Below are 12,995 nucleotides of genomic sequence, written 5' to 3' on the forward strand. Positions count from 1 at the left end.
CTCAATTTCTAAATCGATGCAGGAAAACTGCAATTCTATAAAACACAGTACGTACAAATAGAACCAAGTATGATGAGACTCTCAAAGTTGCACATTTCAAAAACTACCACCAAAACACAAAAAAAAAAAAAACTGCAAATCATGTTTTATGAAACATTTACCTTTAGGAAATGCTTCAGGTGGGATCTTAAAAAGTTTGTTGTTCACCTTGACTTCCTCTCTCCGGTACTCTGGGGCAGGCAGGGAGTGCTTCTTGCATAAAGAATTTAGAATCTGTGTTGGTTTAAAGGCATCCCGCCATTTGTTGTACCCATCCCTGTTTAAAAAAAAAAAAAAAGAAGTCAGACTGTTGTATCCTATTAATATCGATTCAAATGAAACTTTTGTGTGTCAGTATTAGAAAAGTGCCTTGCAGACATATAATGGCTGTAGGTTAAAGAGATCCCCCCCCCCCCCCAGCCCCCACGGCAGGTTAAAAAAAAAAACTTTAGTCACATACCCAATTCCAGCGCTGATGTGATGAAGTGGTCTAGGTGCCCATAGTGTCCCGTTAAGTGCATTTCTTTCCTGAAAACTGATTACTTTCAGCCAATGAGCTAAGTCTTGCACCACCATGCTTAGTTCAGAAGTAGTGCAGACATGAAATGGCACCCAGCAGACCCCAGGTAGAAGTTTGACTATTTACAATAGGCTGGTGGGGGTGCAATGGTCACTCCTGATACCATAAACTGTACAGCTCATCTAGCACCAAATGACTGCTGTGTGCCAATTAACTTCTCAATATTTGTTAATAATAAATAAGGCTAGAAGAATTTCTTGTTATGGGGATTACATATCGTTAGAATCAGCAAAATTTTATTGAAGACATTTAAATGACCACTAAAGGCACCCAGAAAACTTCATCTCAATTAAGTGGTCTCAGTGCAGAAGCCCTTTAGTTTTAATATAGCAATATAAAACATTACCGTTTAGTAGAAAGGGCAATGTTATGATTAACACACCTTGATCGTTTGTTTTCCTGAGTCAGACTTGGTTCTCAATTACATGCTTTTTCTAGAGAACACTTGATTGGCACAGCACGGTGATTTGCTGCGCATGCACACCAAGCTTCACTATGGGGAAACATTGGATTGGTTGAGATCACCAAGATTGACGATCTTAGCCACTAAGGTGGGACTGACAATGCAGAGACCGGTGCGGCGAGAGCTATAAGATGAGTAAGCTTTTGTTTCTAAGTTTTGGTCCATTCTCAGAGTTCTCATATTCTTTGTTTTTGTTATAAGGTGAGTAAATTGCTTTTGAAATTTTTTTTTATTGCAAATGGGGGAGGGGTGGGATAGACATCTAAATAGTTAATATGGCACTATGGCATTAGGATTACATATTAGCATTCCTAACGCTATAGTGTTCCTTTACGTCCAACAGACTATTTTAAATGCAGAACAATATTTTCCTACAGGATGTTTAGACAGTAACTTAATAAATAACATTTTAAAACACAATAAATCAAACACATTTTAGATAGCTTTTGCTGGATCTTACTATGACAATTTGCGTTGGCTTTCTCCTTTTGGGAAATGTTTCACTCATCTCTGGTACATAGCTAATGTGTCATTAGCATCTGCCTAGCTAAAAGGTTAAAATAAATGTACTGGAATGTACATTGCATCTCAATCTTGATATATTCTGCACTTACGAATCATACTGAGACGCAACCCCACAGTTCGCACGGTGATAGCTGTAGAAACGGTTTTCCAAGTCCAACTTGGTTTCTCCAATCAGGTCATCGGAACCTACTAGGTCGTGGTCGAACACTGAGATACTCAGCTCTGACTCCAAAGGGAACGAGATAGTTAATTCAAACACCCTGCGATCAAACAAGAAAAAGAGTATATTACAGGGGATTTACATTCAATTAAAATAAATATGAAATGCTCATTCATGTATTATCATATTTTCTAGTTCAACTGTACCATAATTCTCTAGAGTTTATGTTGGCAGCTGGGACTGGACCAAGACATTTTGCTGCCGGGGTACAAGAACAATATGCTACCCCTATGCTAGCGTGCGCGAAATGCCTACACACATACCATAACTTTTCACACAATTTTCACCACTTACAGGGCTGGCCCAGCTGGCTGACGCATTGTCACAGTCATCTACCTAGACTCTAGACAGCGGTGCCTAAAAGGTAGCTCCCAAGATTTGTAGAACTACAAATCCCATGATGTTTTGCTTGCCTTTGCAATTGCCTTCAGAATGGCAAAGCATCATGGAAGCTGTAGTTTTAAACCATCTTGGGATCTACCTTTTGGACATTCCTGCTTTAGAGTATAGTCAAGGATAAATGAGACAAGAAAAGAAGGCATAAACATATGCATTTAATGATATATTAAGAATGGAGAGGTTGGTCAATTTAGAGGCTGATCGATAAAGTGAACTGCCTCTGAGCTTTGTCCCCCTAACGGACGTATACTGCCCCAAATTATTTTCTTAGAAATTGCTACCATGAATATAGCCCCCCACTAATAACTCCACCTAACTTGCGGAGCTGCAAATTCCTAACATACAATATTTAATTTTAAATACAGTAGTTAAAAAGAGAATAAAAACATCTTCTAAATCGGATTTTGGTCAGATTTATGCATTTAAAAACTGTTTTTGCCAACTACTCAGATAAAAGTTGGTATAGTGCCACCTTCTGGCCAAACTAGTGTATTACAGCGAATATTTAGAATGTTGCTGTATTGTCAAACATATTATCAAAGTGAACAAATACAAATGTTACGTAGTCAAATATCATATTTCACAACTGTGGATTTTGCAGTTTATGGACTTAAGCATATATTTGTATATTTATTTAATACAGGTAGGTTATACCTTTTTATTATAGTTAACAGAAATGGTACCATAGTGATTTATCTAATCCTACTGTTTTTTTTTTGTCAACTAAATATATACGACCTCTCTGCACCAGCATCACCCCAATCCTATCATTCTTATTGAAACATATAAAAACAGTCATACATATTAATTTGCCCTAAAGTTATTCCCAAACAGTGTATGTCCCCGGAAAGCTCTTGATGTGAGGAACAAACTGTCCAGAAAGCGCCTGGATCGAATGTGTCTAGTCTGAGTTATTATTAGGGGAAGTTTGACCGGGCCACCACTATTCTCTGATCTGGTGCTGAGTTCCGGGCCGTTGGGTGGGAAGTCCTGGTCACAGATGCTGGCTTCCTGCATCTCCAGGGCAGGGGGCTCCCTCGAGTCTTTAGTGTCATTGGATGCCTTGTCACCTCCCTGAATCCCCTTCCAAATTGATAGTCCTGGGACAGAGTGCTACCCAAATAGAGTTTGACTGGATCATGGAATCCCGCAATCTGATGCACAGTTCTATGCTGATGCTGGGCTACGCGCATTAGGTTTCCCCCACCGGCTGATGTTTTTCTGGCACTATAGTTTCCCTTAAGTAATATATGTACTTCCGGACATTCTTGAATGTCTTCCAATTCATGGAGCAAGCAACAGAGAACTGGATTTTGTGGGGAACTATAGAGGAGTCTGAGAATTCTGCAGAGATATCAGATTGAGCCCTGGCCGTCTAATGCCTGCTTGGGATGCATGTGTTTGATTTTAACAAATCCATATATTCATCATTGTTTCCCCATGTTTTAGGATTTGGCTATAAATACTCTATATTGGTAATTTTGTACATGGGTAACTAGCTAATGACTGACTATTATGAACACAGTATTGTAATATTTTCATATGCAGTTATGATCATTCTGTTGATCTGAGGAATTATCCAAGAACATTAATCACTTCTCTTTAAGCAGAGTCTATACATATGCAAAGTGAATTAGACAATGGAAAAAGAAAGGGTGGTTCTTACTCTCCAAACACAGGGTTCAGTTGTTTTGGGATGTATCTGTCTTTACTGTCTTTAACTTGTTCTCCTACTTTTACAATCACATATGGATCAGCCTTCCCATTGGGATCTGCTGGGGAGAGGTTTGTAGCCTATAAAAGAGAAATTAAAAAGATCTGTTAGATTTCATAATAATGGGACAAAATATGCATCAATGTAGCTGCCTCAATTTTCAAAGCATTACACACACTGATCAGCCACAACATTAGCAGCAGATCCTGTAAGTCCTGCAAGTTGCAAGGAGGGGGGCTACCATGGATTGCATTTGCTGTTCCAGCACAACCCATAGATGCTCAAATTGATTGAAATGAGGGGGATTTGGAGGCCAAGGCAACACCTTGAACTCTTTGTCATATTCCTTTAACCATTCATGAACAATTTCTGCAGAATGGCATTATCCTGCTGAAAGAGGCCAAGAGGGAACACCACTGCCATAAAGGGGTGTATGTGGTCTGCCACAATCTCTAGGTAGGTGGTACATGTCAAAGTAACATCCACATGAATGCCATGGTTTCCAGCAGAACATTGCCCACAGCATAAAACTGCCTCCATCGGCCTGCCTTCTTTTGAGCTGCAGTAGCTTTTTTGTGTGATCAGACCAGAATGGCTTGCCTTCGCTCCCCACATGCACATGTGCCATGACCCCGACGCCGGTTCAGTGGTTGTCCTTCCTTGCACCACTTTTGGTAGGCACCATAGGCGTGCGCACGGGGTGTGCCGGGTGTGCCTGGGCACACCCTAATCACACCTCCGTGCTGCACTGCCTCTGGGCAGACTGACATGTCGGGTCCTCGGTCTATGACCGAGGACCCGACACAGGAGGGGTCCCGGCGGCTTGCCCACAATGCCGCCGGGTGCGAGGCCCCTCCTGTCAGTCTGCCCTGACAGAGATCCGGCCTCAGTCTGCAGCTCCGCCGGGATTGAGCTGCAGACTGAGGTGTCTCGCGATCTCCAGCCTGTCAGAGCGTTGCCGCGGCAACGCTCTGACTGGAGATCGCGAGACTCACCATGTGGTCTGCAGCTCAATCCCGGCGGAGCTGCAGACTGAAGAGAGAGGGCGCCCACTGGACCACCAGGGCAGGTATTTAGAATCCCCCCTTCTACCCCCTGTCACTCACTGCCCCCCCCCACCCTGCCTCTGCCCCCATACCCCCCAACCCCTGTCCCTAGCCCTCTACCCCCCTAACCCCTGTCACTACCCCTCTAACCCCTGTCACTAACCCCCTAACCCCTGTCACTAACCCCCTAACCCCTGTCACTAACCCCCTAACCCCTGTCACTACCCCTCTAACCCCTGTCACTACCCCCCTAACCCCTGTCACTAACCCCCTAACCCCTGTCACTGCCCCTCAACCCCTGTCACTACCCCTCTAACCCCTGTCACTACCCCTATAACCCCTGCCACTACCCCCTAACCCTTGTCACTACCCCTCTAACCCCTGTCACTACCCCCCTAACCCCGGTCACTACCCCTCTAACCCCTGTCACTACCCCTCTAACCCCTGTCACTACCCCCTAACCCCTGTCACTACCCCCCTAACCCCTGTCACTACCCCCTAACCCCTGTCACTACCCCCCTAACCCCTGTCACTACCCCCCTAACCCCTGTCACTACCCCCTAACCCCTGTCACTACCCCTCTAACCCCCTAACCCCTGTCACTACCCCCCTAACCCCTGTCACTACCCCTCTACCCCCTAACCCCTCTCACTGCCCCTCTACCCCCTAACCCATGTCACTGCCTCTCCACCCCCCAACCCCTGTCACTGCCTCTCCACTCCCCCCCACCCCGTCACTGCCCCTCCAACCCCCTAACTCCTGTCACTACCCCCCTAACCCCTGTCACTACCCCTCTATCCCCTGTCACTACCCCTCTATCCCCTGTCACTACCCCTCTACCCCTAACACCTGTCACTGCCCCTCTACCTCCCTAACCCATGTCACTGCCTCTCCACCCCCTTAACCCCTGTTACTACCCCTCTATCCCCTGTCACTACCCCTCTACCCCTAACACCTGTCACTGCCCCTCTACCTCCCTAACCCATGTCACTGCCTCTCCACCCCCTTAACCCCTGTTACTGCCCTGTCACTACCCCTCTATCCCCCTAACCCCTGTCACTACTCCTCTATCCCCCTAACCCCTGTCACTACTCCTCTATCCCCCTAACCCCTGTCACTACTCCTCTATCCCCTAACCCGTTACTCCGCCTCTACCCCCTAACCCCTGTCACTAACCGTCTACTCCCACTACCTCCTGTCACTGCCCCTCCACCCCCCTACCTCCTGTCACTCTACCCCCAACCCCTGTCTTTGCCCCTCCACCCTCCTAACCCCTGTCGCCCACACAGTGCACCCCTCACAATCATACACACTGTACCCCACACACACTGAATCCCTCACAATTACACAAACTGTACCCCTTACAATTACATACACTGTACCCCTCACAATCACACACTGCACCCTTCACAATTATACCACACTGTACTCCTCGCAATCACACACACTGCACCCCTTACACGCTGCACCGCTCACACACTGCACGTATGTATATTTGTATATATATATATGTGTGTGTGTGTATGTATGTATGTATGTATGTGTGTGTGTATGTGTATATAAAAATACATATACACGCGGCGTGTGTGTTTGTGCTTTAGGGTGCACACCCTAATGCAACAGGCTGCGCACGCCTATGGTAGGCACTAACCATTCCATACCAGGAACACCCCACAAGACTTGCCTTTTTGGAGATGCTCTGACCAACTCGTCTAGCCATCACTATGTTGCTCTTGTCAAAGTCACTCACATCTTTTTGCTTGCCCATTTTTCCTGCTTTCAATGCATGAAACTCAAGAACTGAATGTTCGCTTGTTCCCTAATATATTCAATACCTTGACAAGTACCATTGTATCGATATGATCAATGTTATTCACTTCACCTGTCAGATGTATTAATGTTGTGGCTGATCAGTGTAGATAATGCATTAAATATACAAAACAAAAAAAATACTTACCTTTAAAGCTTAACAAGCGGAAAGTCTCTTGCTCTGCTCTATATGTTTCTTCTTCTCTTGTACAGCAAGTCGATGAGACTAAATCAAGGTTCCACTCATTGAGGATGAGTGGAATTGCTCAGTAAGCTGGAAGCAGCCATACTGGTTCACAGTTTTGTAAACCATACTGTGTGCAACAATCTTATGAGCCGCCACCCACATGTGTGCTTGACTGTGGCTTAGGCTCTCTACTTATACCAGTAAGAAATGAAAAACAATATTTCTGTCCAAGTAGTACATGAAGCAAACTTATATGGCTTTTTGAAGGCAATGGAGTCAGCAAAATGTGTTGGTTGATGTCACTGATCAAGGGGCAAGCTTGAAGGGAATCTCTGGCACCATAACAACCATATATCAGAATGAAATTGTTATGGTGACACTCTTATCAGTAATTCTCCATTCACAAAACAACTTGAGAAAAATATGTACGTTTAGAGCATCTGCTAATGTTGTCAGCCAATCAGCAGCACCCCTGTCCAAAGATTTTCGAGCCTCCCTGATTCAAGTCTTGGACAAAAGCGGAAGAAAAGGCACAGCGCTAACCAGCACTTTATTCAACACTTTAGGGTTAGACCGTTTGTTAACGATTTAATCATTAAAGGTAAGCTGGAACCAGGGACCTCATAGCACTTGTGATAAGGTTGTTATGGTGTCCAGAGTATGCCTTTAAAGCTCCCATACATTTTACAGTTTACTACAGTTATAGGGGCTCTGGAGAAGGAGGCAAGAGGCAGTGTACTGTCTGCACCATAACCATTGCAATGATATGAAGTTGTTATGGTGTTAAGAGTGACCCTTGAAATATCATCCATGGTATGTACATCTCATCTGCAATATGATAACAGCAAGACTAATACACTACTAGATCATTCTCTGCATGATGTTTCATGAGAGCTTTTGTTACTAAAATTATTAAATAAAAAGCAAAAAGACAAACCTTACAGAATGCCACCAAATTTGATCAGTAATGGTGTAATCTACTCTACATCTACTCATACGAGATATATGCATAGAACAAAACCACCGCGTTCTAAACAACCGCATGGACATTCCACAACCACCCAACATCCATGAACTTACTTTAACAATGTAAACCCTGACCAGGACTTTCACTGGTCGATTTCGTGGAACTCCCTTCATTATTTGGAACTCCGCGGTGGCTTGTTCTGCTGGGTAGATATAGAAAGAACCCTAGGGAATACAATTATTCAGTGAGTAATAAAGCTCTAGAAAAATTAATCTCTAATACCTGTGAATTGTATGGTAATTTCAAAAATATCAACTTCAACATACTGGACATTGCAACAGCAACATTATAGTGTAGCTATATATGGCCGTAACTTCATTATGGATCCATGTATAATAGAGTTTGTCTACATTAGATGGGTTACACCACGTGTACACTTGAATACTTTGAGAACTGTGGGTACAGCAGTGTAAATAAGAGTGCAAGCTACCTGAGAATGATGAGGGATACGTGAGTCTACCACATTTTGGGTTCAAATATCATCTCTAATAATCTAGATAGACATATTCTCCTAGTTTTAACAAATACCCATACTACCCAAGTGTCTTTATTTAGGAGGGGCAATCCCTATTTTTGACTCAAAGCCCTCTGTCCCTCTTTTCTAACCCAATGTTCCTCTTTTCCAGCAACTCCATATTGTTGCTCTGTAAGAGTGTTTAAAAGATTGCACAGTAATAATACTCACTGCAACGTGTCTTTAAACTACAATAAATGTGTTTAGAAATTACTCTGTATACATACGAATAAAATTGCATTTAGTTGCATAAAATATTAGCAAATCACTAAAAATCCCTCAGAACAGACCTGCTCCTGGTCACACCCCTAAAATTAAATTGTCCCTCTATGTCCATTTAAAATGTTGTGAGGTGTTAACACCTGCCCCCGCCGTAAGTAACAGCATTCACCTTTTTTGTGGAATGCAACTCCAGATGAAATGACACTTTCAAATTTTAAATGCAGTGATTTGAATGGCTACCATATCAAGCAAGCAAAAAAAAAAAAACCTTATATTTTCCCATGAAGTTATCTTCCTCGTTAGCATCTTCATCATCAAAAGCCTTCCCACGTTGTAGATTGAAGACGTAAAGCCAGTCTTCGAAATTGCCAAATTCATTTTCCAGTTCTGTATTATAGACCTGCAAAATAAAAAGAATTTTTTTAAATGACACACACACACACGGACGCACGCACGCACGCACGCACGCACGCACGCACGCACACTAAATAAAACACACAAAAAAACACTTGCTTGTTGATGGACTTTTTATAGCCCAAAAGCTTAAATATTTGCAGCTTCTGTATCACAGAAAACTAGGTTTGGATGCTTCTCTTGCCTACATTAACTTTTCTGTGCATTTTTTTCTGTTGTCTCATTGTATATGAAGATATGAGTTTGTTCTCAGGCTTATGTAAAATATGGATTTGTAAATGTGTTTCAACCATTTTTCCCCTCCCAAGAATTGGTTAGAATACAAGAATTCAACATTTTAATATTGCACAAAACGAACATTGACCCAAACTCAATTATCACTTTCAGCATTGTTGGGTAAAAATGGCTCTGTGGGAAACTGTGCCTTATGGGAGAGCCAGCCCTGTGTGCATTGTGTTTATCTGTGGGGGAGCGAGGTAATTTCAGAGTATTTAAACAATAGGATAGATTGTCACTGTAATTTCCTCTCTTTGAAAAAGTCCCAGTCATACCTTCAGTGTCGCTATGGGTTTTCTCTTTGGCTTTACGATTTCCACTTCGATTTCCACTTCTTCACCTTCGGCATCTAGTGAAGCCACGTTCAGGTTGCCTCCATCTAAACAATGCAATTTACACCTGTTGTTTACTCCCGCATCAGAGTGGTCATCATTGTTATTATCGTTTAACAGTTCTACGTGGAAATGACTTTATGATTATGCACTAAGAGGCCACTCGGGCATCATTACGAGCCTCTTTGTAGTAATGATTGATGGATTGGCTATGACTAATAACCAATGACTGAGCTAAACTACAAAAGATATGAATAGCAAGGAGTGAAAACTGCTATACTTAATGGAACACTCCAAGCACCGTAACAAGTGCAATGTAGTGGTTATTTTTAAATTTTTTATATTTAATGCAATACAATACAAATATAAAACAATTACAATTACAATACAATTACATAATAAAATTCATAAAACATAGTCTTTAATTTGATCACTTTTTATTTCTTCCGGAACTCCCCTTACTCTCAAGTATTTTTTTTCTTTTTTTTTTGATCAGGCTTCAAGGTCCGCAATTTTTTTCAACCCATCTCTATTAATTTGTGGTTTGTGTTCTTCTGCATATCTTGTGGTTTGGACATATCATATTTGATTGATTCAATTTTATCTTGATTTTCCTGGATCTTATGATTTCATTCAAGGAAATTGTCATTTCTTTTTTTAATAGCATCTCTCTATGCTCTTCTAGAATTTTTGTTAAGAATTCTTTTGTAATTTCTTCTCACTCTATATCGTCTCTAAATTTGTTTTTTTTCCCCTCTTTTTTTTTTTTAATAGTATTTTCCTTTAGATTCTTTTTGTACCAAAATGTGGTATTAGATGGCAATTGTCGGGTATTGACTACTTCTTGTCACTCTCGCCCACCTTTTCTTTTTCTATTTATATATATATATATATATATATATATATATATATATATATAATTGTTTTTGTTTTGTTTTGTTTTCATATATATATATATATTTTTGGTGTAATCTACAGTAAAGCTTACATATTATAGTAATCACAGTCCATATAGAATGAAAGTAGGCCTCTTTAAATAAAACGTTTTTTATCTCTTCCCCCTTTCTTTTTTTCTTATACTTCGATATTATGAAAACTGAACAAAAGGCATAACAATTACGTCCAGTAAGATTTGTGCATTAAATCGAGTTTACATCTAGTTTTTTAGTATTTCAGCAGATATGGAGGTGTGTATATATATATATATATATATATTTATTGTTTCCTTTTATTTATTATTTTTTCTTGCTTATCCTTGGTAAATGGTAGTGTAAATGGCAGGGCTAGCACATTAGATGAGAGCATCAGCTGATCGCTGCACTGTCGTGCTTAGCTCAGTAAAGAGAGTTTCCAGCTCTCACTGAGCAGTACTGGAAGCAATGTGCCCAGGTAAGAAGTCAAACTGTCCTAAAATGATTTGACTCCTTACAATGGAGGTGAGGGCACTATAACCACTACAGAGCACTGTAGTGTTTATGGTACTTTGAGTGTTCCTTTAATACTTACCTCTCACAGGAAGCACAATGTGTAGGATCCTGGGCACCCTTAACTGTTTTAGTTCGTTCCCACAATTGATCTGAAAGTCATATGGTTGCTCACCTTATCTTAGTTCACTTTGTCTTTGTTAGTTCGATTAGTTACCTGCACTATTCTGGGTTCTAAGTATTAGTGATTCCTTATTTCCTCTTGTCTCCTGTGTTCCTACCTCGGCTTGTTCCCACCTCGGCTTGATCCCATTGATACAGAGCTGACAATCCTACTCAGCATGTGCCTTGGATCTCTGACCCAACCTCTACTGGTCTTCATCCATTACTATATATCCTAACCTGGCTTTTTTTTTTGGACAAACCCTAGTGTTCCTAATTTTTACCCACTTTGTGCCCAATCGATTATGTAAGTTGTGTAAGTGCCATGTTTGGAGAAGGAGATCAAGGAGATCAGATTGCAAAGTCCATGATGAAGGTTACAGCTAATGAATTTTGTAGTTTAGCAATCCTCGACCTATCTAACACTATAATGTCTGTGTATTGTGTCTTACCACCGCCTTCTTCATTCTCTGCCTCCTCTTCTTCTTCAGCAGCATGTAGCTATGAAGAAAAATGTTTTTTTTTAAATAACCTTTTAATCTTTAACATATTTTGTACATTCACGGAAAGTAAGTCATGGGCATCTTTTGCTATAAGGAATAATAAACAATGCAAAATAAATCTTATTATTATTTGAATTCTGTCGCTTATAACCTAGATAAGTAAATGTTTCCATGCATAACTAATACCAACAGCCAGTATATGTTTGGGCAAAAAGTACTCATAGGTATCCATGCCATCACTAATTCCAACCACAACTTAGCAGTTACCATATCAGGGTCACCAACAGTCCCGATTTCAGGGTCCCTTCCTGCCATTCCACTTTAGTTTCGTGGTGTCCTGCATCTGTATGACATTGCTTCAGCAGCGCTCTCTACAAGGTCCTGATTTCTGGGGGGGGGGGGGGTGACCAGATAGGCCCCTTCAGTCCTTCAACAGGCATGCCTGCCCCTTTTTATGGGTGGATCCACCCATTACAAGCATCAACTGTGATGCAATCTACACTGGTGATGCCTCTTTCAGCTCCACCCACCTGTCCAACTTTCCATACTTCCACTTTTGCCATTTTGCAAACTTAGAGTACTTCTGTCTGTCTCCAGGTAACCTTAGGACACACCAACCAAGTGTCCCTATTAAGAGGGACATTCCATATTTTGGGCCCAAATCCCTCTGTCCTCTTTTCTATCCTAATATGTCCCCAGTTGACAGAGGGGACCTCTAGGTATCGAAAAATACCCAGGGTACTTGGTACCAGCAGGGATTTAAAGTCTGCTGGTACCTTTACGGCATGTGGTTCTTAAGTAATTAGGCACAATTGCTAACTTGTACTTTTTTATAGCCATTAGTGGCCATATGCAATAGGAAAAAGATGTATCAAGGTAAAACAGGTGCTATTTTTGCTGCTAAATGCTAAAAGATTAAGGACTATGGAAACCAAAAGGGTGTATGAAGGGCCGTCTTTAACTCGGGGGGAAACGGGGCAGTGCCCCGGGCCCAGTTACTCCTGGGGGGCCCAAGGCAGCTGTCCCCTCCCCGCACACTTAATAGGCCCACCGGGTGGCCCATGCACTAAGGGCCACCTGGTGGGCGTTTGTAAGCAGGGTCCCGGTCAATTTGATGGAACACCTGTCCCCCTTGCTTT

General features: G+C 41.9%; 1 protein-coding gene across 1 annotated transcript in view; it reads right to left on the reverse strand.

The window, feature by feature from the left end:
• LOC134611650 (fer-1-like protein 4) overlaps nucleotides 1-12,995 on the reverse strand; it is a 192,427-nt gene that overhangs the window by 27,503 nt on the left and 151,929 nt on the right. The window contains exons 32-38 of the mRNA XM_063455751.1: nucleotides 11,806-11,854; nucleotides 9,711-9,814; nucleotides 9,014-9,145; nucleotides 8,063-8,173; nucleotides 3,893-4,020; nucleotides 1,697-1,867; nucleotides 162-316 (exon numbers count right to left, since the gene is read on the reverse strand). Coding sequence (XP_063311821.1) covers nucleotides 162-316; nucleotides 1,697-1,867; nucleotides 3,893-4,020; nucleotides 8,063-8,173; nucleotides 9,014-9,145; nucleotides 9,711-9,814; nucleotides 11,806-11,854 — 850 coding nt within the window. The remainder of the gene's footprint in view (nucleotides 1-161; nucleotides 317-1,696; nucleotides 1,868-3,892; nucleotides 4,021-8,062; nucleotides 8,174-9,013; nucleotides 9,146-9,710; nucleotides 9,815-11,805; nucleotides 11,855-12,995) is intronic.

The sequence above is a fragment of the Pelobates fuscus genome, chromosome 5 (assembly GCF_036172605.1).
Source record: "Pelobates fuscus isolate aPelFus1 chromosome 5, aPelFus1.pri, whole genome shotgun sequence".
In the NCBI taxonomy this organism is placed as follows: domain Eukaryota; kingdom Metazoa; phylum Chordata; class Amphibia; order Anura; family Pelobatidae; genus Pelobates; species Pelobates fuscus.